At 35.6% G+C, this 25,143-nt stretch overlaps 1 protein-coding gene across 1 annotated transcript in view; it reads left to right on the top strand.

Annotated features, from left to right (window-relative positions):
• LOC117415851 (CUGBP Elav-like family member 2) overlaps positions 1–25,143 on the top strand; it is a 151,444-nt gene that overhangs the window by 104,940 nt on the left and 21,361 nt on the right. Inside the window, 5 exon segments of the mRNA XM_059027286.1 lie at positions 515–597; positions 11,212–11,260; positions 15,213–15,347; positions 19,665–19,744; positions 24,602–24,760. Coding sequence (XP_058883269.1) covers positions 515–597; positions 11,212–11,260; positions 15,213–15,347; positions 19,665–19,744; positions 24,602–24,760 — 506 coding nt within the window.

Below are 25,143 nucleotides of genomic sequence, written 5' to 3'. Positions count from 1 at the left end.
AACATTCTTAATGTATGAAAGAAGCCGTTGAATAAGGTAGATTATTGTATCCAGCAAGTTTCAGAGAAGGCATGCCAACAGATACCAACAGTTCAATTTTATACATAAACATTTTTTTTTTTATATATAAATGTTAAATTACGTTGTCTGATGTAAATAAAAAAAAAAAGTTTTGTGTATTATGACTTAAGTTTTGGAAATGTGGTTTTAAATATTGAAAGTATTGCAGTTTAACATTTTATGGCAAACAGATTCAATTTTCAAGAACAAAATTGAGTTAAACAGGATGAAAAAAATAAAAGCAGTGGGTGGAATGCATTTGAGTTCATATGGGATTGTTCAGCCATTGTCAAATGTCTAGATTTATGTAATGCTTCCAAATATCCTCTTCTTGCTCACACACATATACCCCCCCCCCCCCCCACTCTCTCTCTTTCTTTCTTTCTCTCTCTCTCTTTCTCTCTCTCGCACTGTGTATATACTCATCATGACTTCATTTTCTTTTTCTTTGCAGGCTGCTGTTTTGTAACATATTACACAAGAAAAGCTGCACTTGAGGCACAGAATGCACTGCATAATATTAAAACCTTAACTGGGGTGAGTATATGTACTTTAAACCACATTTTTTATCATTAACTGTCACGTGTGTAGAAGTTAATAAACTCTGAAGCATTATTACCTAATGTATCTTTCCTAAAGCTACATTTTTGAGCATATCTAGTATTTTGTGCTTCAGGCACAGTGTAAAGGATTTATGCGAGCTCCCCTCAGGGGCCCCTTTTTTAAGGTAATGATATATTCCTATTGGACGAATGGCCTAGTGTTTTAGCACCAATGCCTTTTGAAATGAAAGTTTAAGCATCTCATTTCTGGCTTGGGGCAACTCTCGATAGTCATAAGTCTAAGGTAAGTAGCCTGTCCACCTGTCTAAAGAGAGTTAGGTACCAGTAAATATTGTTTGGTTATCTAAACAATTGCTATGGATACCAGAGTGTGCTTCTCTCTCCCTGATGGACGTGGGCACCACCGGCAGCAGAAGCAGCCGCAGTATAAATAACTGCGGCCGAATCTCTTGTTAAACAGTAAAAAATAAACATGTTGCTTCATTGGTTTTATGATCCCAAACCATAACATTTGTCCAGCAATTGTCTGAGGTTGTGCAAAAGTTAATGCAAGGGTTACTGGTGTACAGTATTAATGATTTATCATTGAAAAGGGGAATTAGTTATGTTAAGTATCTTCAAAGATTTGTAGTATGTATCTGTAGTGTTTGTTTGTATTGTGTGTGTGTGTGTGTGTGTATATACGTATACCATGGCAACAACTGGAAAAAGTAAATCCTGGTATCTGTACATGGCTAGTACTTTATCAGACTCCTACCAACGTCGTCACCTTCAGTGTGTAGCGTCTGCCTGTGCTGCTTAATAGCCACAGCCGCCATATTTATCACTAACAACAAGCACTGTAAAGCGGACAATAATAGGCTACATTCAAAACAAGGATATGGGCAATTAAAAAGAAAAAAAGCTTCACACCAATGATAGACGAATTTAAACAAACGTTTTTTAAAAGAGCAAGAAAATCAAAATACAGTAAGAAAAACACTTACTGATATAAACCTCACAATGTTGTATTTTGCGTTCAGTGGGAGAAACAAGAGAATTTCCCCAGCTGCCTGAAAAAGACCTGGACGTACACCTTTTAAAATTTCATATTGTCAGTTAAAAAAAAAAAAAAAATGTATAGAAATGGGGACGGCTTTGAACCCATTTCTCTCTGAAACATAGCAGTGTAACCACTGTACAGCAGTGTGTCAGTTACACAAGCAGCAGTTTAAAAAAGAAGGCAAGAAACATAGAATTTATAAAATAATATGGGTTGGAATATATATTAGCACTGAAATATGTCTCATGCACTCGTGGCTATGCCACTCGTGCATTACGTCTGAAAACTAACTCGAGACATATTATTGTGTGGTAATATATATTCTGACCCATATATTATTCTCTCTCTCTCTCTCTCTCTCTCTCTCTCTCTCTCTCTCTCTCTCTCTCTCTTTTCTTGGCCCGATACCGATAGCTGATAATTATATGCCTGTATCGGCCGATACCGATTTGGATACTGATAATAGATAGTGCAGGTAAGCGATTGTAAACTACTAGAACAACACATAGAGCTTATATTTAACCTGTTTTATAATTTATATGTGTTAAAAAATGAACAGATATCATTTTCTTGTTGCATTATGACAAAAATAAACAGGTATTGTTTACTTGTTGCATTTACTTCAGAAAATGAATACAAAGAATAACGTAGTATTATATTGTCAACATTGTCACACACAAAAATAACATTTTGCATTTGTACTTGTAAAATCAATTCTGTAGATACAAATATTTAATGTGACATTAACTTTTATAGCCACTTGCTGTCAAACATTGCGCATTATAACTTCTACCTAGTGTACAGTAGAAAATTTGGCCTACACAATGTCAACTACAACAACTTTTGTTAAATTCTTATTTTTACTAGCAAAAAGACAGCTTCAAAATGTTGCCGAATACACCCGCAACCAATACAGATTAAGCAAGATCAACACAAATGACAAAAGGTCATTTTGAAGTACATTCTGTAGTAGCAGTAATAATAATAATAATAATAATAATAATAATAATAATAATAATAATAATAATAATAATAATAACTACTTAAACCATCAATGTTATTTAGGATTCAACCTAAAAAATTCATGGTTGGATTTAATGTAGCATCAAGTCTGTTCTGCTGCACACAACTCAGCTATCCTACTGTTGTCTTCAGATGTATTTTTTTAAAATTCCAAACAGTGCTCTTTTGAGACATATTTACTGTAGGTTGACCGAACGCTACACAGTACTGCAAGGGCAGTGACTGTCTCAATGTTCTTATGTCATTAGTAAGCGTGACAAACCAAACATTACATTCTGTGCTGGAAGAAATTCAAGCGTGACTATCGGTGTACATTATCGGCATTCTCTCTCTCATATATATATATATATATATATATATTTTATTATTATTATTTAGCAGACGCCTTTATCCAAGCCGACTTACAGAGACTAGGGTGTGTGAACGATGCATCAGCTGCAGAGTCACTTACAATTACGTCTCACCCGAACGACAGAGCACAAGGAGGTTAAGTGACTTGATCAGGGTCACGCCATTAGTCAGTGGCTGAGGTGGGATTTGGACCATAAAACATATACAGTAAAGTACACAAACAGAAGATAGCTTCTGCCGCAATGTCTAGCAGTGCACCGGGACTGCGTTGCAAAACACTGAAGCTCTGCAAGCGCTACCTCTGCATGTTCCAAAATCTCAGGACTTGATTTTTATTTCGTGGCACACACAGTCAGCTGCAGGAATTTGCAACGTAGCCTGATTATGTTCCCTGGCTTCCCTGCTTAACCAGAGCAGTAAGGTACACGTCAGATCTCGCGCTGGTATCCTTTACATGTTGCTAGGGAACTGTAGCTTGACCACATGTGCAATTACAGTACTGTACAGCATGAGTTCAGGCAAAATGGCGAACGCTAAAGACTCAAAAACTGCTAAACATATTGGTGCTTTAGATCGTACTGAGCAATATCCCAAAGAATGACATGCCGACGGTGGAAAATTGTTCTGCACACCCTGCAATGTCACCTTGGACCACACACGTAAGTGGAGTTCATTTAATACAGACAGAAAAAGGCTAGACGGAGACTGATCTGATATTAAAAACAAAACGCCAATCAGCTATCTCCAGCAGCACTAAGAGTCATGACACTCGAAACGTGGCATATTCTGAACTTGTTGAGGCATTCTCAAGTGCATGCTTACCGTTGGAGAAACTGGATAACTCTGTGTTGAGGGAGTATATTCAGAAAAAAATTCCAAACACAGGTGCAGTTCCTTCTGCTAATAGACTTCGCCAAGATTACTTATCAAAAGTGCTTGAAGTACATAGGAACGCGCTGAAAGAGCATATGAAAAAAGCTGATTCTGTTTGCATTGTGTTTAACGAGTCAACAGATGACAAGATTAACTATGTGTTGTATATTGTTGCTGTACCCCCAAATGGCTGGTTCGGAAAAGCATACCCCATTTCTTTTTGGACACTGCTGTACTTGAACTGGTAAATTACTCAACTGTGTCACAAGCTGTCATCAAATGCCTGACAGATTTTGATATTGAGTTTAACAAGGTGTCTGAGTTTGTGAAAGACAATGTGACATACTGTGTACTTGTACATATAAGAAGTACTACGTGGTCTACTTCCTAATTCGGTGCATAGAACGTGCAATGCACACATTGTAAGTCTGGCTAGCAATCAGTGGCGTATACATTTTTTTGAGCGTTTCAAAGCTTTTCTTGCAGAAAAACAGGAGACCAGTCGCGATCAAGTGCCTCTGTGTCCAGAACCAGTGGTGACGCGATGGGAGTTGTGGTTTCAAGCAGTTCTATACCACACTGAGCATGTTAATGTATACAGTGAGTTCATTGAAAGTGAAATGAAGATTTCACCTGATAAACACGTACTGGCCATTTTAATCTCGCTTTTAAGCGACACGTTCTTGACATTGAATTCATTGCTCAGCACGCCAAACCATTGATGAAAATGATCAAATCTTTTGAGTTAGGTTTTGCTTTTATCCATGAAGCGTACAACACTGTAATTGATTTGTTTCACTGAGCAGACAACAATGCAAAAGAAGAGCATAGTGAGGATGCAGATCGGAATGCATTTCTACAGGGAGCTTTCAAGAAAACAGCAAACAAATTTAAGGAATACTACTGCGACAGTGCAGGGAATGTTAGGGGACCAGCTAGACAGGGACCAAGGTTCACGCAGCCTGGATTAGCATTTATGAAGGCAGTTCGGGTATTTGTGTGAAACAGGTGAATACACTATCAGAAAAGGCACTACCTTTGGATGCGATCCCCAACACAGCTTGCCCAATACAAGCATTTTGCTTGTGAATGTGAAGTAAATGATCTTGGGTAATTTTTGGGATACACCTGTAGTTCTACAGTGGTTTCCAGTGTTAGCAGAGACAGCAAAGCAATCCCTGTCGATCTTGCCTAATTGTGTAGATGCCGAGCATGCAGCGTCTCAATATGGACAAGTCTTCACAAAGCAACGACAGGGCATGAATGAGAAGACTGCCAGTGGGCGTTCGGCACTGACCTTCGATGCTTCTAAAATGTAGAGGTCTAAAGATTACTGGACTCGATTTTGTCCAGCATTTTTGTTAGAACTATTATTCCTTTAAAATGTACTGGTGAGACTATAGACATGTTTTTTTGTTTGTTTGTTTGTTTTGTATGAATGCATAGGTACAGTAAAAACATTTCTGGTCATGCAAATACATTATTTGGCATGTAAATACATTATTTAGCATGCAAAATAAAGCTGCAATGTTTGTCATTTCAGCTCATTTGTTTTTTTATGTTTTAATTTAAAAAAAAATGGATACCATTGAATTTTGTAAATTTAACGCAATTATTAAAGGACTATTATTACTTTCTCACAATTTTTCTTACTTTGTCCACAACTGAGCCGCATTTTTTTTTAATTTACTGTGATTTAGGTAGGGCCCTAGTTGTAAGTATTAATTAAATGTTGTTAAAGGATTCCTTTCCAGTGTACATTTGGTACTTTCTTATTAAGGAATATGAAAATAATTGAAGATCAAGTTTAATAAACTGCCTAAGACTGCCATCTATAGCTCTGAGAGTAATGGCTTGAGCACATGCAGTAAAGGGTAGAACAATACCAACAGCTATTACTTGTGTTAAACCCTTCTTTCTCATAGAGACCAGAGACAAAAACCACCGCATAAACCTAAATGTTGGCCAAGCTCAACATAAACATGGTTTCTGGGCAGCAAAGACTGCAAGCAGAAGGATTTCCCAGTCTTCATTTGGACTGGCACAAAGGAAGAAGCAATTGTGTCATATTCATCTTGTTTCTGCCAATTTGCTTCAATTAGGATCAATGCTTTCCAAGCTTGTTGGCTTGACAAGTTGCACATGGGAGTCCTGCATGTTAGTTATTACAACTAGGACCTAGAAGTTAAATTTCCATTTGACCATGGTAATCATTTCTGCTTTTGCTGTTTATTTGACTGCAATATTTAAGATGACACAGCAAGTGGCAAATGGTAGCTCTTTTACAACTGCTATGGTGTGAAGATTAACATGAAAATGCAGTTCCATTATCGGCATACAAGAACTAAATAAATAATAAATACTGTCAGAAAGCCTGCTGTCACACTGTATATTTTAGATTTTGGGAAGAGGAGCCGATCTAGGACATGTCCTTTGAAAGTACCCTCTAGCTGTGAACATTGCTTTAGCTCGTCATTTTTTTTCTTTTACTACCAGGGCTCCTTTTCTCTCTCCTTTTTGAAAGAAAATGGGTCAGGCATGATCAATCAGTCACTACTCAATGTATTAATGCAAATCCCTGTAAGAACCGCTGCAGGGTGCCGTGTTGTTTGACTAGGAAACCTTGCATTTATCAAGATTTCCAAGTTCAAAACTAACACCTCGGACCCTGCCTAAATTAGCGAGGTTCCCAGGCTTAAATACAAAGGGAGATACCGTAACGAAAAGCTGTTGGAGTTTTCGTTCAGAATATTTTTTGTGTTTTAAATTTAATTAAAGGTTAGAAAAACACAATTTAGATATTCTCTCATTGTTAGATATAGAGACCAGCTCAGCCAGGCAGCCACACAACGTTGTGCTAATGTTGATCAAAGGTTCCACTGAACCAACAGGGAATCCAATGAAGAAAAATATTTCTAAACAGATCTCCTATCTGATGTCCTCAAACTGTAACAGTGTCAAGAGACATATTTCATTTTCTACAAAAAATAAATAAGTTCAGGGTAATAGTTAGATGACAACTATGACAAAATAGTTCAAAGTCAGATAACCATGCCTATAAATATCAAGGCTTTTTGCACTTGACTGTGATAATACAGCATCAGAAAAAATTGTTTAACTTAAAAACTGCTGAAACACATTATAGGGGAGTGGAAACAGTTCTGATAAAACAAAGCCCTGGCAGAAGGAGTCTTTGAAAGGATTTCACTTGTGGCCTGATGTGTAAGGTGCCATTATTCATTGTGGGAATTTTAAGTTGTCAGCAGCTGTCTGGAGATGGTAAATTGTCAGCAATGAGAAATAGTGAGAGTACTATTGAATTAGTTGCCCAGGTTTAACCATTTTGAACACATTTTTCTGTGTATACAGAATTACTGATCACAAGTGAATGGATTGGAGTTAGTGGTAAATATGTATAGTCTGTTTAAATTTACTGATCTTGGTAAAAATGAAATGACAGAAAATATTTGTACTGTTCAATTCATATATGTTTGTTTGTTTATTTATTTCCTGGAGGTAATATTCTCTATGCAGCTTTGAATATCAAGCCTGTGGTAAATATGGTCAGAGCCCATTTTATTATTGGAGCCTTACAAAGCAAACCCCAGAGCAATATCATTACAGTCCTGGTTATACAAGTCATTTTAATGATGTGTGTAATTGCAGGAACAAAGCACAAATGCTATAGCAAATACTCTTTAAAATCTAACTCAGTTGATTTGTTAAAGGAGAAGGAAGGGTGAACCAAGGGTTTTAATATATTATTTATAAAATATGAATTGGCAACAGTTTGCCAGCTTATTGTCTTCAGTCTTTATTTTTATTGACACTTGCAGATAGAGTGCTGGCATATTACGGCCTGTCAGGCTTTTATCTTTAGATAGTTGTGCTGAAAAGGGTTCGACCACCCAAGGGAGACAAATGCAACTTGTTCAAATTATGAACTGATACAGCAGGCTAAGATTCTGAGCTTAAGTGTTATCTCGCAGTTCTTTGTGAAGGGTCAGTTATTCGGATTCGGGAAAGAAAAAAAGTTGAGAAGCTTGTACTTTAGCCAAAAAGTACAAAGTGGCTTGGATACGGAACTGGTCCAAACTTGGGAACACACACATATTTGTTTAAAGATTAGGGTTTTTTTAAGTTACATGATGTTTTGAAGGATTTGTGCAAGTAAACCATTCACTAGAAGGAGACGATAAGCTCTTTTTTATTTTCCACAAACCATTAGAATGCCAAGGGTGTTTATTAAATCCTTCATATCCTGAGATTTATATGAAACTTGACTGGGAAAAAGCCCTGTCCTTTTAATGAAGAAGATGATTTTGTTTTGTCTTAAAGCTTTCCTCACAGCCACTTTCAAAGGTCAATGGAAGGAAATCAAATATGTGATGTTGAAAATACTGTACACCTCTATCCCTGTGTCTCTAACTCTTTCCACGGGATTAGGGTTATATTTAATTTTTAACCATTTCTGATTCTAAGCCTGAAGAAAAAAATGGAACTGTACCTCATGAATCAGTCTGTACTTATGAAGAAATAAGTCATTTATTCAGTGATTTACACAGCCTGTATTTGGATATTTTACTAAAATGTATACTCTGTATGCTGTTATTTAGCACACCTTAAAAAGTAGCTTTAATTTATACATTAAAGTATTTCAGATGTCAGTTCTAGAACAGAAAATATTTTATGACAAAAATATGAATTCCTGTCCTTGCATGTTGAAACCAATGTACTGTAGAAAGCTAAATTATTACATCAAACGCACACTCTCCATCAATCCAAATGTATGCAGGAATGCTTCCAAAATGTCAAAAACTAAAAACCCTTGAACAAAGCTTATGTTGGTTTGATGGAGAAACGACTTATTCCAAATCTGCTAACATGATATGTCTTGTGTGCCCACTGACACAAATAGTACTTCTGCATTATAAATGAGGCTGTCATTCATGGACAATTGACATCATCCATTTTTCATGAAGGATGACATACGTTAGACCAGGGAAAGGTGCTAGAGACCAATTAATAAGATTACACCAGAGGACAGTTAGGGGAATCCAAGTTCAAGAGCTCATTTCAATTCTAAAAGGATTATTAGCATTTATGATTGCGAGAGAAGAAACTTGGATTTAACGGGTTTACAGAATCAAATGCAACAATTAGCGTTTAATTCAGCTAAACATTAACTAGTTTCATACAACTCCTTGAAAGTTGTCCACAGGCTCCAGATATTTTTACTGAAGACCTTGTTTCTATTTAGGGGGGGGGGGGGGGGGGGGGTTCTTAACAGATCAAGGCCTTTATAATTTTAGAACCAGAGAGTTGCCATGATCCTCAGAGCTGTGAATGAAGTCTGGTTTTAATAAACTGTGTCCTGTATTCAGAGGCAGCCAACACTAAGGATGCAGAAAGCTCTTTAGATTAGGTGCCTGTGAGTCATTAAGATAGATTGCAGGTGGTCACAGGCTGAAAGAAATAGGCACATTTCATTGATACATTTTTATTCTGGTTACATTAAGCATCACAGATTTTCATTGTTGTCTAAGCTCTGCTGATGAGAAAAAAAAGACATGCATTTCTCATTTTATTACAAATGCAACTGGCAGTTGACACACACAACTAGTGCAATTACTGATGATAGGATTTTAGTGGGAAAAATTGAAACTCAACTAGCTATAAGACTGTGATTTTAAATATGTTCCTCTGTGCATGGCCTGTTTGACTTATCGGGTTGTACTCGTATAGCCAGCATGTTATTTGCCTAAAATGTTACAAATGTTTTAGACTACTATCTGGTAAAATGCTAACCTGGTTAGCATTGCATATCATATCCAAATGGGTATTTTGAAGTTAGGTGCTGTTCCAATATGCCCTGTGTTACAGCTGTTCTGTTCGAGGTCTGTGGTGTGGCCATGGCTGGTACTGGTGCCACAGTTTGTGCATCCGATTGACGGTATGGCCTTGTCTCGCTTTTCATACCTTTTTCCTAAGTTCTAGTTTTCTTGCAATACATCCTTTTATATAGATAGGAAAAAACTATAGACATGATGACTTAATTATCAAGACATGCTCTGAAATTGTCTCGTAGTATTTTACCCAGCCTAACCTATTTTATTTGCAGTATTTGTGCCAAAACTAGCTTGTTCCATCCCCACCCCCAGTAGCTGTCCATCTGTCATCTATGTTTGTCACCCTTATTTATTAAAAGCTGGCCCCAACAGAGGGAGTTCTTCAGGCTGTTTTTAAATCAAAATGATCTGGCAGAGTGGAATTTTAATGGTGAACTGGTCTTTAAGTAACAGGTCTATTGTAGCCAGAGAGCCACATATACAGTCAAGTCTTGTTAATATAAATTTCAAGGGATCAGCAATCACTTATCAGTGATTCTTATTATCAGGTATATTATCTAAACAGATTTTCAACATATGTGTGCTTCTGTGCTAACTGTACTATTCTAATAAGAACATGCCAGTTGTGATAATAAATGAAGATCGCATTGTAAAATGTTAAATAGTATTGTGTACCTGGCTAGTGTTTTGGTTCTTTGTGCACTGCTATTACAGACTCCTCTGTCTAGATGTAAATATTTTATGGGCTCCTGGTTCATCTATGGGCCGTCATGACTGAGGTCTCTGGGGCTGAGCTGGGGTCTGATAATGAGATGGGAGCTGGTGACTTTTGGGATACAGATGACATGCTTTATTGAATGTGGTGTGAAAGGAAGGTTATTGGCTTAACAAGCGTTTTCGAAGCCGTATTAAAGCAGGGGTTATAACCTTTTTTAAATAACGCCCAAACTTAGCATTTCTTTTTTTTTTTTTTTTTTTTTTTTTTTTTTTTTTAACTTCGAACTGATTTTTAAACACAAAATTGCCCGTGATTGGGTCTTCATTTTATTAAGCGCTGTTTTCCAGACGGTAGCATAGACAAAACTGAACATAAATATAATTAAAATGTTTGTGCATTTTATAAAATTCACATTTACTTGTGTGAAATTTTATTTTGAACATTTTTATTATTGCTAAATGACTGTATTATTCGAACGCTCAGCGTGCCCCCTCTCGAAGGTTTGATGCACCCCACCAGTTGAGAACTGCTGATTTACATTATATACCAAAAACAGTTTCCTTTTAATGCCTTTTAAATGCCTATTCAGTTTTAATTCTGTAGTTCGCTTGCACTTTATGGATTCAGATTAAAAATGGTGCTTTTAGGATAAATTACATCTATTCTGATGAATGAGGTTTATTCTTAACGCCTCTTGTGTTTTTTTTATTTGTTTTTGTTTTTGTTTTTTAGATGCATCATCCCATTCAAATGAAACCTGCAGATAGTGAAAAATCTAATGGTAAGTACACTTTATTTCATAAAATGAATGTGCATTTTATAGCTCAAGGTTGTTATGAATGTAATAATAATTCCTTAGAAATGTGTCTATTAACAACCACTGTTAAAATTAGACAAGAAGATAATGAGAAGGTTTGCACTGTACAGGTACATATCCAAATATAACAATTAAGTTGATTGCATTTGTAGTACATCGATAAATTACGTGACACTGACCTGTTCTGTAGCTCTTGAAAGACTCCGATTAAAGCTTCCAGCTTTATGTAACAAACTTTTTTTTTATTCAAAGCTGTAGTGGTTAAACTGAACACTGTTATATGAGGAGGAGGTTAAATGTCAGCAAAACTTGCAAAGAAAATGTACAAAATGAAATTTACTGGTTGCATAAGTATTCAGCCCCTTAAGTCAGTTCTTGGTAGAAGCACCTTTTGCAGCAATTACTGCTATGATTCTTTTTGGATAGGTCTCTACTAGCTTTGCACAGTAGAATGGTGACATTTTTGCCCATTATTCATGGGAAAATTGCTCCAGTTATGATAAGTTTGTTGGGGATCGTCGATGGACTGCAATCTTTAAGTCTCGCCATAAATTTTTGATTGGATTTGAAAACTTTGCAGGGGGGTGAATACTTCTGCAAACCACTGTGTGTGTGTGTGTGTGTGTGTGTGTGTACATACGTACATACATACATACATACATACATAAATACACACACACACGTTGAATTGACAGCAGAACTGGCAAGAGGGGACAGGTGTCGTTGTCCATACATCAACATTCCAAAGCACCTTTGACCATTGTTCCATAGGCCCATTTCTATGTTCTTGTGCATATTTTAGCTTTTTAGTCTTGTTACCCTGTCTTAACAGAGGTATTCTTACTGCAACACATCCTTTTAAGTCCTGATTTCAAGAGTGACCTTCGTACTGTTGATTTGATAGACAACGACACCTGTGCCTTTTGCCAGTTCTGCTGTCAATTCAACGCTTGTCTTCTTTCTATTTCTTAAGGATATTATCTTCAAGTATTGCTCATCCTTGTTAGACAGCTTTATGGGTCTTCCAGTCCTGGGTTTGTCAATTACAGATAATGTTTTTCTATACTTGCTGATTTATGCTTCGGATACCACACCTTGAAAATTATATATATATATATATATATATATATATATATATATATATATATATATATATATATATATATATACATTGAATGTTGAAATAAGCAGCTATAATTAAATGCCATATGTTAGCATTAACACATAGGAAATGTGTTAATTAAGTCGACCAGCTTTGGATACAGGTGTGACTTTGACAGATTGTACACTAGGGTGTTACCAAATTAAAATTAACATTGAAAACCAGCACAACATCAGTGACAACTGGTCCTTATCTTTGTGACTTAATTTAATCGTTTGAACAGCCAATACATTCTTGACAAATCTTAAACGACATGTTATTTCAGTAACACTTTAAAACAATTGCTGCACATTTTTAATTCCATAGGATTCAATAGGAGTAACATCTGAATAACACATGTTTTGTTATTTTGTAACAGCTTTTCTAGTCCTGAAGTTAAAGTAATTTCCAATTCATTTGAAAGGACTGGTTTTTCAATTTTAAACACAAACCGCTGGTTGCACAATCCTCAGTTAGAACTAATTAAGGGATTACCTTAACATCAGGTAGTCAAAATATATTTCTAATCAGGGTCTGTGGAACCAGCCGTTAATGATTACTGTTTGTGCTCCCACGCTTGTAAGCCATTTAACCCAAAATATGTTGAATGCAATCATATTCCACAAAGTCCTCAAAGATAGGTGGTAAATGTGTGTGTGTGAATGTAACTGATTTGCTGCTAAAGAACATATTTTGACCAATAAGTGTTTCATGTTCATAGCATGATCGGCTGCTATGGTCTGTTTGCACTTGTGGGCAATTTTGCCTGGCCTGAGGGTTGCTACAAAGAAAACCATTTTAAATGTAGGTTTTCATGGACCTTTAAAGCACGCAGATGTTGATGGCAGAACAGGCAGAATGATTACCTGTGCAACAGAAACGCATTTACTGAAATCATGCTTCTAGATACCTTGGCTGCTGTTTGACCAAGAATGTTAAAAAGGCATTGATTTAAAAAAAAATAAAACATTATAATAAAATGCAAACGGTAGAAGAGAAACAAAACATAGTAAAGGGAATCCAAGAGTTGTGTTAAATTTGGTCAGATAAAATCAAGGTCTGAAGAGAGTTGGATCCAAGTTTGATTTAAGTGGATCTAATTTTAAACTTGGAGTGGCCATGTGTTAGCCAACTAGGTAACTCCAGTTATCCACTAGCATTTCTCAGTCTTGCAACTATCACTCTGAAGTACACAATGTTTACCAGATTAAAATAAGAAAACATACCAGAGAAGAAAATCTTCTATGTAACAATATATATTAAAATGCTTTGATTTTTTTTCCAGTGTTGTTTTAAAATTCATTTATAAACTTGCATTTAAAAACATATGTCTAGATTTTATTCCACATAAGATAAATGTGTTGATAGCACTTGCTGAAGCTAACATGTGTTAAATCTAAATGTATTAAAACATAGTATATTTTCTATTGTTATATGCAGATTGCTCCTAAATTTGAAGTAGAAACCCTTTAAGCTTTCTCAAGCCTGATATATTTATAAAAGGGTTTAAAATACAGTAGTCTTCTCAATAACATCCTGATCATGATTATTTAAAACACTCAAATTTGCACAACAAAATAAACACTGTGCTGTTGATTTCCCAGAGTAAAACTGACTTCTTCTCTTTTAGCCTCACAGTAAAGTCTGCCAGTCTTCTCATTAACAATGAATTGGATTAGCATTACATTGAGTGTTCAGGGCACATATCCACAGCACTGCATCTACACTTTATTAAGCACTCCAATCACTGGAAAATCAAGTTATGGTGTCAATCTTTTTTTTTTTTCTTTTGTTTTTTTTCTTTCATGAATTTAGAAGCACTTAAGGTTACACTAGGGAACAAATCTAAAAGAAACTGAAGGACAAGGAAGATGTTATCTATTGCATACAATTATAGCAGATATTTTAATAGATGCATAATGGAAAATAGGCTCTCACCATTAGGTATAATAAGTTATTTTAGTCCCAGAGACGATTTAATTGGCTAATAGTCTGTGTGTGTTATCCCTGGGACACATTACACTGAGTTAATGACATGCTGACATTGTATCACAGACCTTGCAATTTAAGCACAAGTATTGAGCAAGGGCTAAGCGCTCCCAAGTGTGCAATAAAATACTATTCACAAGAGTGTGACACAGTGATATTCCTATGTGTCACTGTTAAATTGCATGATTGAAATGAATATTGTTGCTGCTGACATTAAGTAATGAAATGGTTTGTTGCAACTGTACAGTATAAACAAATTACTTTTAATAAATAAATGTAGAATAGCCTAGGTTGGTCCTTTTAGTCTGACTCACTATTCACTTGCAAAGATGATTTTCTTTTTCATACAGTATATTACGCCTCACAGCCCAATACTGTAACAACCCTGGTAGGTTAATAATGGACAACGATATATGTATTTATTTATTTAGTTCTCTCAAATCCATTCTAGTTTATAAGATAGTCCTGGATGTAGTGGAAAGGCATCATTTTTAAAGGAAGCATAGTATTTGAACTCCAGGATATGGTGTGTTTTAATGTTTAACTTCCAGGTCTCTTTTAGACAGGGGTGGAATCCATTTTTTTGGATTTTCAGACATAAAAACTGAGAGGAGAAATTACGAGTGTTTCCTACATAAAAACGCAGGCCTGGAGGGCTGGTCCTGTGTTCAGTAGAGATCCTGCCAGACTGATGTGCTGAAACCTGGCTTCATGTGGTAATGAGACATTGATCACAGTGAGAAGATGAAATGGCCTTTTACTCATTTGTTATTTTTTATCTTCTAGCCGTGGAAGACAGAAAATTGTTCATAGGAATGGTTTCGAAGAAGTGTAATGAGAACGATATCAGGGTGATGTTTTCCCAGCTCGGTCAAATCGAAGAGTGCAGAATTCTGCGGGGACCCGACGGGCTCAGCCGAGGTCAGTCTGCAGCCTCTCTTGTTTCTTTCTGCAGCTGCTAATTGAAGCAATCTGTGTTACATTCAGGGTTACTACAGTACATTGTCTGACTTTTAAGTTGTATGTAGTACAGTCTAACCCGCTTAAGTGTATTTTTCACAAATATTTATAGACTTAAACAAAGTATACACTTAAGCGAGTTGGTGATCTGTGATCCCAATTTCTTCTTATAAAACATTTTTGTACCAGTAACGTAATGCGTTATTCTACAGTCCTAAGTGTTCACTTTTTCTTTGAGGCTTCACTTAATGCAGGCCAAACAAAATATTATTTTATTTAAATAAGAAAACACAGAACCATCAGTTTGACATTATTTTATTTAAATGTGCAGTAAAATGGTAAATGATGCACATTCACAAAATGCCCCTTTACTTTCAAGAATTCAATGTAAGTAATTGTTACTTAAATGCTGACTGTTTGTTGCAGACAGTTTACCATATTCTTTCTGAAAACTGTATTCATTCACAGTCTCTTCACAAATCTACATTTCTTCACACATCTGTTAATTTGAGCCTACCTGAAAATTGAACAAAAATCATTATTGGCATACCTTTTTAAAAGTGTTCATTTTAGTACATCATAGTTCTTTACAGTCTCTTAATGAAAACTCTTTCAGGTTCCTTTTTTGCAGCTATTTTAGTGCGGGAAATGTATTGAATGCATTCGCATACTTGACATTGGCCTGTGCCTGTTTGTAAAACGGGAATATACATTTATAATATTACACTTAAATGAGGTAAATAGAATGATGTAGCATTGTCAATGGTTTGGAATTGAATACATGTAAGCAGGATATAGACTTAAATGACACTTAAGTGGAGTAGACTGTGATAAGAATAATAAGCAACAGTACCCCTAATACAAATGACAATTCTTAATTGTCAGTTCCCCTTTTCACTGTAAAATTTAGCATAAAATGTATTTGTCTAAAAACAGCATTAAAATATAGTAATAACTTACCAATTGCAACCACTATAACCAATTTTTCTATGCAGATGCAGGTTGATATATAAAGAGAAATGTTACAATGGTTTGTGTGGCACTTTCCTATTTCTATGGCAATAATAACACATACAATTGACTAATTGATGTTTATCAAATGTTATTTATCAATTCGGTAGTTTCTTTCCAAAAGAACTATTAGAAACGTAACAGTAGCTTGCATTTTCTGAGATTTAAAATAAATAAATAAATAAATAAATAAATAAATAAATATTACAATTTAAAAAGATAGAAAGAAGAAAAAAATGTTCATTTCTCCATTAATACACCACTTATCAGATGCTTAAGATACTCTTCAGAAAAGTCTCCGTTGCCACACTTGGCTTCTTGTATTCTCTCAGTTGAGGTGACAGGTATTGTAGATGTGCTCAGAAATACCTTTCTCTCACAGTGCTATGTGCCCCCCAGTGATTGTCAAGGAAATTACTTTGAGAAACCTTTCACACTCCCGCTATTCATCTGTACTGAGGAAGCAAAGGGATGCAGCTGTACAGAAAAACAAGAAAAATTGACCCCTGTAGTGTCTGTCCCCCCTGGCATTAAGAAGATGTCCACTTGAAATCAAAAGGGCAAAGACACCAACAATTTATGTCTTTATGTGAACGCTTGTTTTTTTTTCATAAAGATGTCTGTGTGTGTGTTTATTTGCCCAATCCTACCACCTTTCATACCTGGTTGTCTCATTCCCCCTTCTAGTCTCTGATCCTTTCTGACCTTACTATTTTGTCTTCATGTATATTTAATTGAATAAAAGATCACAAGAGCTAACCGCATTCCCAGAGGTCTTGCAAAGAACTTTCAAAAGTTCTGCTTGCAGTGAAATGCACTCAAAAAGGTTTTGTCAAAGGTATACAGTACTTGTGATGCCAGACACTGATAGATGGGGGGCCCTGAAGTAGGGCTCTTGTTCAAATCCCCTTACAAGCACATTATACACTACTGCATAGTATAGAAATGTAATACCAATCAGTCTGCCGGTGAAGGATTCTTCTATTAATAAAATGTGGATCATACCACACGTGGATGTGCTGTGCCATGGGACTTACCCTACTTTCATTAAAGGGCTGTTCATTCTACAGTCAAGTGAAAACAAATCGTGATCTATTTTTTTCTCATGCTTTTGTTATCCCAGAACAAACTGAAACAAGGTTATTAAAGTTTCACTTTAAACTCTAAAGCCATCTATCTTTTTTCAAGACACTATTTTCAGTCTTGCTTACAGAAAAAGTTAGTCTTTGTTTTGTATTGTTATTTAACAGGAGAATGACTCTACTCCAGTTTTCTAACCATACAAAAAGCATGTGTTTTCATGCTTGTCAGCCAGCCCTTTGCTGGAAACATTTCCAAGACTGTGCAATCTTATCGTAGGCAGAGCTTCACCAAAAAATTCTTTAACAACGTATTGACAAATTGTGTGGTATTATTGCTTGAGCTTCAAAATAGCATTGCTTTATGGAGAGTCAGTGGGGCAGTTCATAATTCACACAATAATAAAGAAAATGTTATAGCAAATCCTTAGAAATGAGATGTGACTTTTGCTGGAAAAATATTACATTGTTTTCTACCAGTGTACAGAGACCCCTACAGCTCCTGTCAAAACCTGCCTGCATTAAAGCACCATGCAATCTACATGTCAGGTAGAGCCTGGAAAGGGTTGTTAGTGATTGTTTTTTAATGTTCATAGTTGTATTTGTTTATACTGTTTGGAGGCCAACATTTCTTGAACTGTTTTTTTTTTTTTTTAAGTTATATCTCTGTGGGAGACCAAGTTGATCCTCCCTGAAATGCTAACAAATTTATGTTCAAAACAGGTCAACAATGTAGTGCCATTTTTTTTTATCTTATTTTTTTAATATTTTACTGATTAGAGCATTACAGTTATTTTCAGACTGTAGCCAATGGTAGACAGCATAATAGTTAGATAAGTCACTTGTAATTGGAAGAGTGTATTTAGTACCTGGCCATTGCCTTGACGCTATAAAATTACATTGTGGGTAGTCACAATGACCAAGGAAACATGATGCTGTCACTCAGTCATAGATCCTACTAGAGAGCAGATGGAAGCTGGGAGCTGTGTGAGCTCTTTCAGAAGCAGTGATGCTAACATCTGCTCTTCGGGAACTCTTTAGGAAACTAATTAGTCTGATGTCTTTAACAGGATCATCTAGAGATAAACAAAGAGCTTTGGGATCCATAAAAGACCCTCAAGAGCCAAAGTATATAGCAGCGGCTATTGCATTCTTGTTCAGCAGATCAATTGTAAATGTTTTAAAATCTGCACATTTTTTATTTACTTGGGATGAAAAGTACAAAGATGCCTCCGAAAGAAGATGGTGATGTTGTTTGTTAAGTGAATGGTGTTTGTGCAGAATTCTTACTGCATAATGTGTATTGTGAGCAGACTCAGTAGGTTGCTTATGGCTCTAAGGTAATCCATGGGCACTGCTTTCTTTCACTGCTGTTTGGTAAAATGCCACTACAGTCATGACTTGATAATCTAACCAGTTTCATTAGCTTCATGTTTGGCTGAGCAGTCATGTCAGTTTGGCTAATATATTTAATAAATGTATGTTACATCAGAACATGTTTCCATTTTACTTGCATAGCCTGGAGGATTTAAAATGCTTTTTATGTCTGATTCTTTTTATATATACAAGAGTATTCTACTGTCAGTTCCTAGAACTGAAGTGTCCCAGTTAAACTATGGAGATGACATACAATACAACAATAGAAACAAGATATAGAGTGCCTTAATGAGCTGTTAAGTGTCGCGGTAAACCACCCCACTGCATGAAAGAAAAAAAGATATAAAATTACCCAAACTCTTTCCAGCACCACTATTTTGTACATTCCTGATAAAAAAGTGCTGTTGTGAAAAACATTTAAACTAAGAGTGTAAGCGAGAACTTAACAAATACATGTAAATGCAAATCTTGAAATGTAAATCAGGCATGCTTATTTGTTGCTAGAAATTTGTTTCAGTCAAGTGTAACCTGTACAACAAACTCTCAGCATTTTCAACTCTCCAGACTCTGTGAGTGACAATGAAAAATGAGCTCCTTTTTGCACGTTCCGTTTGACTGTTAACCAATAGGCAGATTAACAAGTCAGTGCTGTGAATGAATACTTAGTGCTGCTGTTTATTTTTCATGTACTACTGAGAACAGTGTCGTCTTGTGGCCGTTCTCGTAGACTGTGTTGGTTTAACAAGTGTCCAACCCTTTGTCTTGTTGTTTTTTTTTGTCTCTCCTGCTCCCTTTCCCATTGTCCCCACAGGCTGTGCGTTTGTCACGTTTTCTTCAAGGTCAATGGCACAGAATGCAATCAAAGCCATGCACCAGTCTCAGACCATGGAGGTACTGTATTGTCTGCCCTTTATTTGTTTTCTTCTTTGTGGAATCAGTTAGGGAAATGTTACCACCACCTTTTTGGCACATTCCAAATAACCTTATGTAAAATTTAGGATCACTTCATTGGTTTCCACTGGGCATTAAAGCTGGTGAAGAAACCAAACACCTGTACAGTGCATTGCTGTACATTTCTAAAGTTTATAAATCAATTTACAGCAATACTTCCCTTGAAAAAGGCATTCTGCCTTGTAAAACTGTTAATGAGGGTAAATGAATATTAGTGTGATGTTAGATTTATGAACTGTGGTATTATATTCTGTAGTTTCTTTTTTTTCACAAACAATTAAAATAATTATAAAATACTCTTCAATTCCTTATGTTTTGCTCTTCTAATTTATGTAACTCAAAATGAACACATTCATGTTGAAGCTGTATTTCACAGATGGATTATTTGCCTGATGATAGTGGAATGTCTCTCTATGTGAAACATTAGAAAATAGGAAGTCATTCCTTCCTGAGATAGCGACTTGCAATGCTAATGCCTTTACAAACAGTAGTAAATTGTCATTATTTATAGACACCTAAAAACTGAGTTCTGTAGTACACATGACCGTAAACATTTCCTTGAAAATATCATCCAAAGATAGCTTGTATTTGTCATTTTGTTGTTTTGCTTTTTACTAACAGTATTCGCTGCAAAGTAATTGTCTTTCCCAGTAAATGTATATCATTCTAATATATTGCACGTTTTTTTCTTTCAGAGCAGTCTTTTTTTTCAGTCTCCCTAAATTAAAAAATAAAAAATAATAATAACGCCTCAGGTATCCTCATGTCATGAAATAATGACAAATAATAAGGGCTGTCTTAAATGGGTGCCTGTCATTAGACAATTTGAATCTCAGAAATACAGAGATTTATTTGGTTAAATAATGCATTCATTTTGGCAGGCTCTCTGGAATGAAACTAGGTCAATTCATGTTGTCTGTCTTTCTTTCTTTCTTTCTTTCTTTCTTTCTTTCTTTCTTTCTTTCTTTAAATTTGGGTGTTTTTGTTAAAAATTAGTTTTCTAAATATTTTTTTTCTTGTAATTGCGGCTGAATCGCTTGCATTATGCATCAGGCCATATATGGACAAGATCATTATCTACTGGGCCTTCCTGGTAAACTGAAAAAAGTAGTAGACCTCACTTGATGAGGGTGGGGTTGGGTACTATGAGAGACAAGTGAGAGAGGAGTATTTCTTCCTCATTATCTTGCTATCTACCTTAAACATAAAAACAGAAGGTAGTGTGTTGTTTACACAGTAAAGTATATTGTACTATTTACTGTCAACATGGCCTAACCGAGAATTGTAGCATTTGAATAATGAAATAAGTATGATGCAACCTTCCATAAAACCTTCCAAATATATGACTTAAAGATGAGCATTTTATCTTTTACCCATGTTTGGGTTTTATGATTCTAGTTTAAATTGCCTTTTGAGACATTTTAAATGCAGATGTTACAACTGTGGCTCACGTAACATTGGTTGGGTTAAAAATATTATTTTCAGTATGATACAAGTTCAAATGTTGCTAGCAGTGGGTTCTGGCTCAAGATAAGAGAACAAGGAGGTGGAAGTTTAAAGACCCCTAAATGCACAGCTTGTTCATTTGGTACTGCAAGTGCCATCGACCATCAGATAATCGCCCTCAAAAAGAAAGATAATATGGTACTATTGTTTTTTCAAAGAAAAGTTTAAATAATAAACTACAAGTATTTCTACAAATGCAAAAATCAGCACATACAAAATAGCAGAAGTATTAAAAAGAGTAAAACACTGGTTTCTTTAGTAATTATATATATATATATATATATATATATATATATATATATATATATATATATATATATATATATATATAATGACATGTGTTTTCAAATAATAGGTCAACAAACAACAGTTAAGTAACAATGCAGTACCTACTTTTACATTGATCTTGTTATATTTTCAACTACATACATACATAGTGGTTACAAAACATAGTCAACTATTTTTCTGTTTCCAATTTAAGATCTAAAGCAGCAGTTGGCAGAGGCACAAAACCACAGTTCATTGTTGTTAAAATGATTTCCAACAACAGCATATTTCTTAGATTCTAGTTGTTGTTGTTGTTTGCATAATTTTCATTCTTGAGGGATGTGTGATGAAGTAATGAAATACACAAGGCCAGTACTGGGGAGTAGGGAGAACCAGCACAGACTGACACATTGAACAGATTAGGGGGGTTATTCACTTGACCATAAAATGACATATATATGGATTGAATAAAAACCCTTTAAGCTACATAAATATAAAAAACGGTTATTTTCTTGTTATCCTCTCATATGAACTTTGATGCATTTATGAAGTCAGCTGCCAGACAGGTAATATTCAGTCAGTCCAAGACATAATAAGTTGAACTATATGGGTGAAAGGGGTAAACATGGCTTTGAGAAATAGTGAACTCCAAGCACTTGGACTAGAGCAGTGATTCTCAATCTGTGGTCTGCCGGGTCCTTTCAGGTGGTCCGTGGAAAGTTAACATAATTACGGAAAGGAAGCGACAGCATAGTTATTAGATCTTTTTGCAAATCCAAAATTTGAAATCTAAAAAACTCAGCTACAGAAGCAGGAAGAAAATGCATACATAGAGAATATCTCCAAGTTAAAAAAAGGTCTGTATATAGTTTTAGAGTGTCTAAGATGTATTCTTTACTAGAGAGTTTTCATGTATTACGCTCATATGCACTCAACACAGCAGCTTGTAAAGTAAGGGATAACACACGACAGGGCGTGCATTGTATAGTTGGGTTGGAGGCACAAACCGAATAAAACAGATACAATTAAAATATTCAAATACTCAGAAACACTAACAATTTTATTATATATCCTTCCGCTTTGGAGAAAAAATAGCTCCTCAAGCAAGGTTCTATTTGTTGTAAACATTAAACTGGAGGTTTTCAAAGTTTCCATTTATTGTAATTAATTAAAATGAATGAAGCCTCCTTGCCGGTCTCAATATCTCCGTAAACAGAGCTGACAACCTGCAATGTTTACCTTGTTAGTGACCAAGCATTTAAAAATGCCAATCATGTATTTTTGTTGATAATGAAAATATACAGAAAAGGAGACAAAGACAAAGTTTACTATCCATGCATTGCAAAAATACATTGGTATTTTAAATGTTGCACTTACAGGCTATCTTTGCGGTTTATGTCCGCACTTTTTACAGAGTGATTGAGATCAGCACGGAGGCTAACATAACAAAATTGAGTACTCGACCAGCCGAATTACACACTGAAGTATATAATCCTTTTTTTTTTCCTCTCGATAAATTTGTTATGAAAAGTAAATTAGAACCGTTCTTTAAGACTTCAATTTTAAAATAACTTTGCTCACAGAAACAGGCCCACCGATCTCATTAAAATAAAGAAAGGTAAGTCTACGGTTATTCTTAATATTATAGTTTTTTTTATGCTTTTAGTATGGTCTGCCGAGATTAAAAAAAATAAAAAAAATTCAGGTGGCACGTGAACAAAAAAAGTTTGAGAACCACTGGACTAGAGCATTGTTTTATGTACAGTAATACATTAATGCATTTGCTTGCTCCGGTTTAGATCTAATAACAGTCACTATCTTTATTGTTGACATTATTTCCATAATAGGGGAATAACTTTGATATACATGCATTTTATTTCATAAATAAATAGGGACTATAAATCCATCTGCATTTGAACCCTTATTTCTAAAATGAACCCCATTTACAAAACACCTTAGAATACACATTTATTGTAAGATTCAAGGTATGGTTACTTTTATTAGGAACAGCCCTTAAATAAAGAAAGAACATTCTGAAGCTTTGTTGTTCAGCTAGACTGCAAAGTGTTAATTGATAGACTGTGTACAGTGATGCTATGATAGTGGATGACTTGATTGATTGATTGATTGATTGATTGATTGATTGATTGATTTAGCCTGGGTTTTCCCCAGACAGCAACTGTAGCTTGAACTTATGGACATATGAGTTGCTGCAGAGGCTTGGGGCAACTGAAAGCCAGCAGTCAATAAGGGCAAGAACCCAAACACTTCATGACTGTAATCGTTAAATTGAATCAATGACAGCTTCCTGATATACTAGTGAAGTGCCCAAACTCTGCAAATCATAAACAAAAGGGGCCTTTACTTTTTCATAGACCGCAAACTGGAAAGAAGAAAACACAAATCTCAAACTGCATTATACAGTGCATTCTCATCTATTAGGCATTCCCACTTGTACTTGAACTTGCCAACCAACATCTTGTGTTGCTCTGCTGTCTTTTATGCTTTATGTAATGTTGCTGTGGGTGGCGTGAGGGAGTAGCTCAGTTGTTTGAGCAATCCCCAGATCAGACAATGAGTATCCATCTAGAACAAGGGTTCTCAAACTTTGTGATAGTGGGCTTCCCTTGGGAAAATTACGTCCTGATAGAGAGGAGGTAAACGTACAGTACACATAATGAAGGTGGTACTTCAGGAAGGCATAAGCATAGAATATCTATTTGTGTCAAGTATTTAACATTATGAATTGCACACTGCTTTTAGTTTGTGTGTAAGTGCTAGAAATCAATTAATGAACCACTCCTGTTTTTCAGCATTAGAAACCTGAGAGTTTGTAAAATTAAAACTCCAAAACAGTTCGTACAATAACAAAAAAATACATGTACAGTTTCATGAACTGCAGATTGTTAGTTGAGGGGGCATTTTTGATAATAATAATAATAATAATAATAATAATATTTATTTTTTTATTTTTTTATTTAACCTGCCTCCCCACTAACTGTATTTAACACAATTCTCTGACAGGGTTGCTCTTCTCCAATTGTGGTGAAGTTTGCTGACACTCAGAAGGATAAGGAACAGAGACGCTTACAGCAGCAGCTGGCACAACAGATGCAGCAGCTCAATACTGCCACCTGGGGGAACCTCACTGGCCTTGGAGGGCTTACACCACAGTACTTGGCAGTGAGTAGTCTACTGACAGCCGAGTGGTTCGGCACATGTTTTTTGATTTAATTAAATCTGGTTTGCTGTTCATGAAACATTTCTTGGCTGTTTCTAAAGAGAGATTGGAGTGTAATTGGTTAGACTGACAGCTGGATTTGGTGTTTTTCGTTCACTTACAATAATAACTTATTTTGATTAAGGGGGAGGGGGGGGGGGGGAACCAGCCTTGATTGACAGAGTTGTAATATTGCAACACTAGACTACTGAGAGTTTTTAATTAGTCACAGCATGTTGGTTTAAGCAGATTTAACACCTGGTTGTTAAAGTTGTAAATTTATTAATTGTTTAGTGCACCAGTTGTAGTGAGGTTTTCCTGTGTATGCGGTTTGAACAGGGCTTAG

This window comes from Acipenser ruthenus, chromosome 7, assembly GCF_902713425.1.
Source record: "Acipenser ruthenus chromosome 7, fAciRut3.2 maternal haplotype, whole genome shotgun sequence".
Classification (NCBI taxonomy): Eukaryota; Metazoa; Chordata; class Actinopteri; order Acipenseriformes; family Acipenseridae; genus Acipenser; species Acipenser ruthenus.
This window is presented reverse-complemented; position numbering and strand designations above follow the sequence as displayed.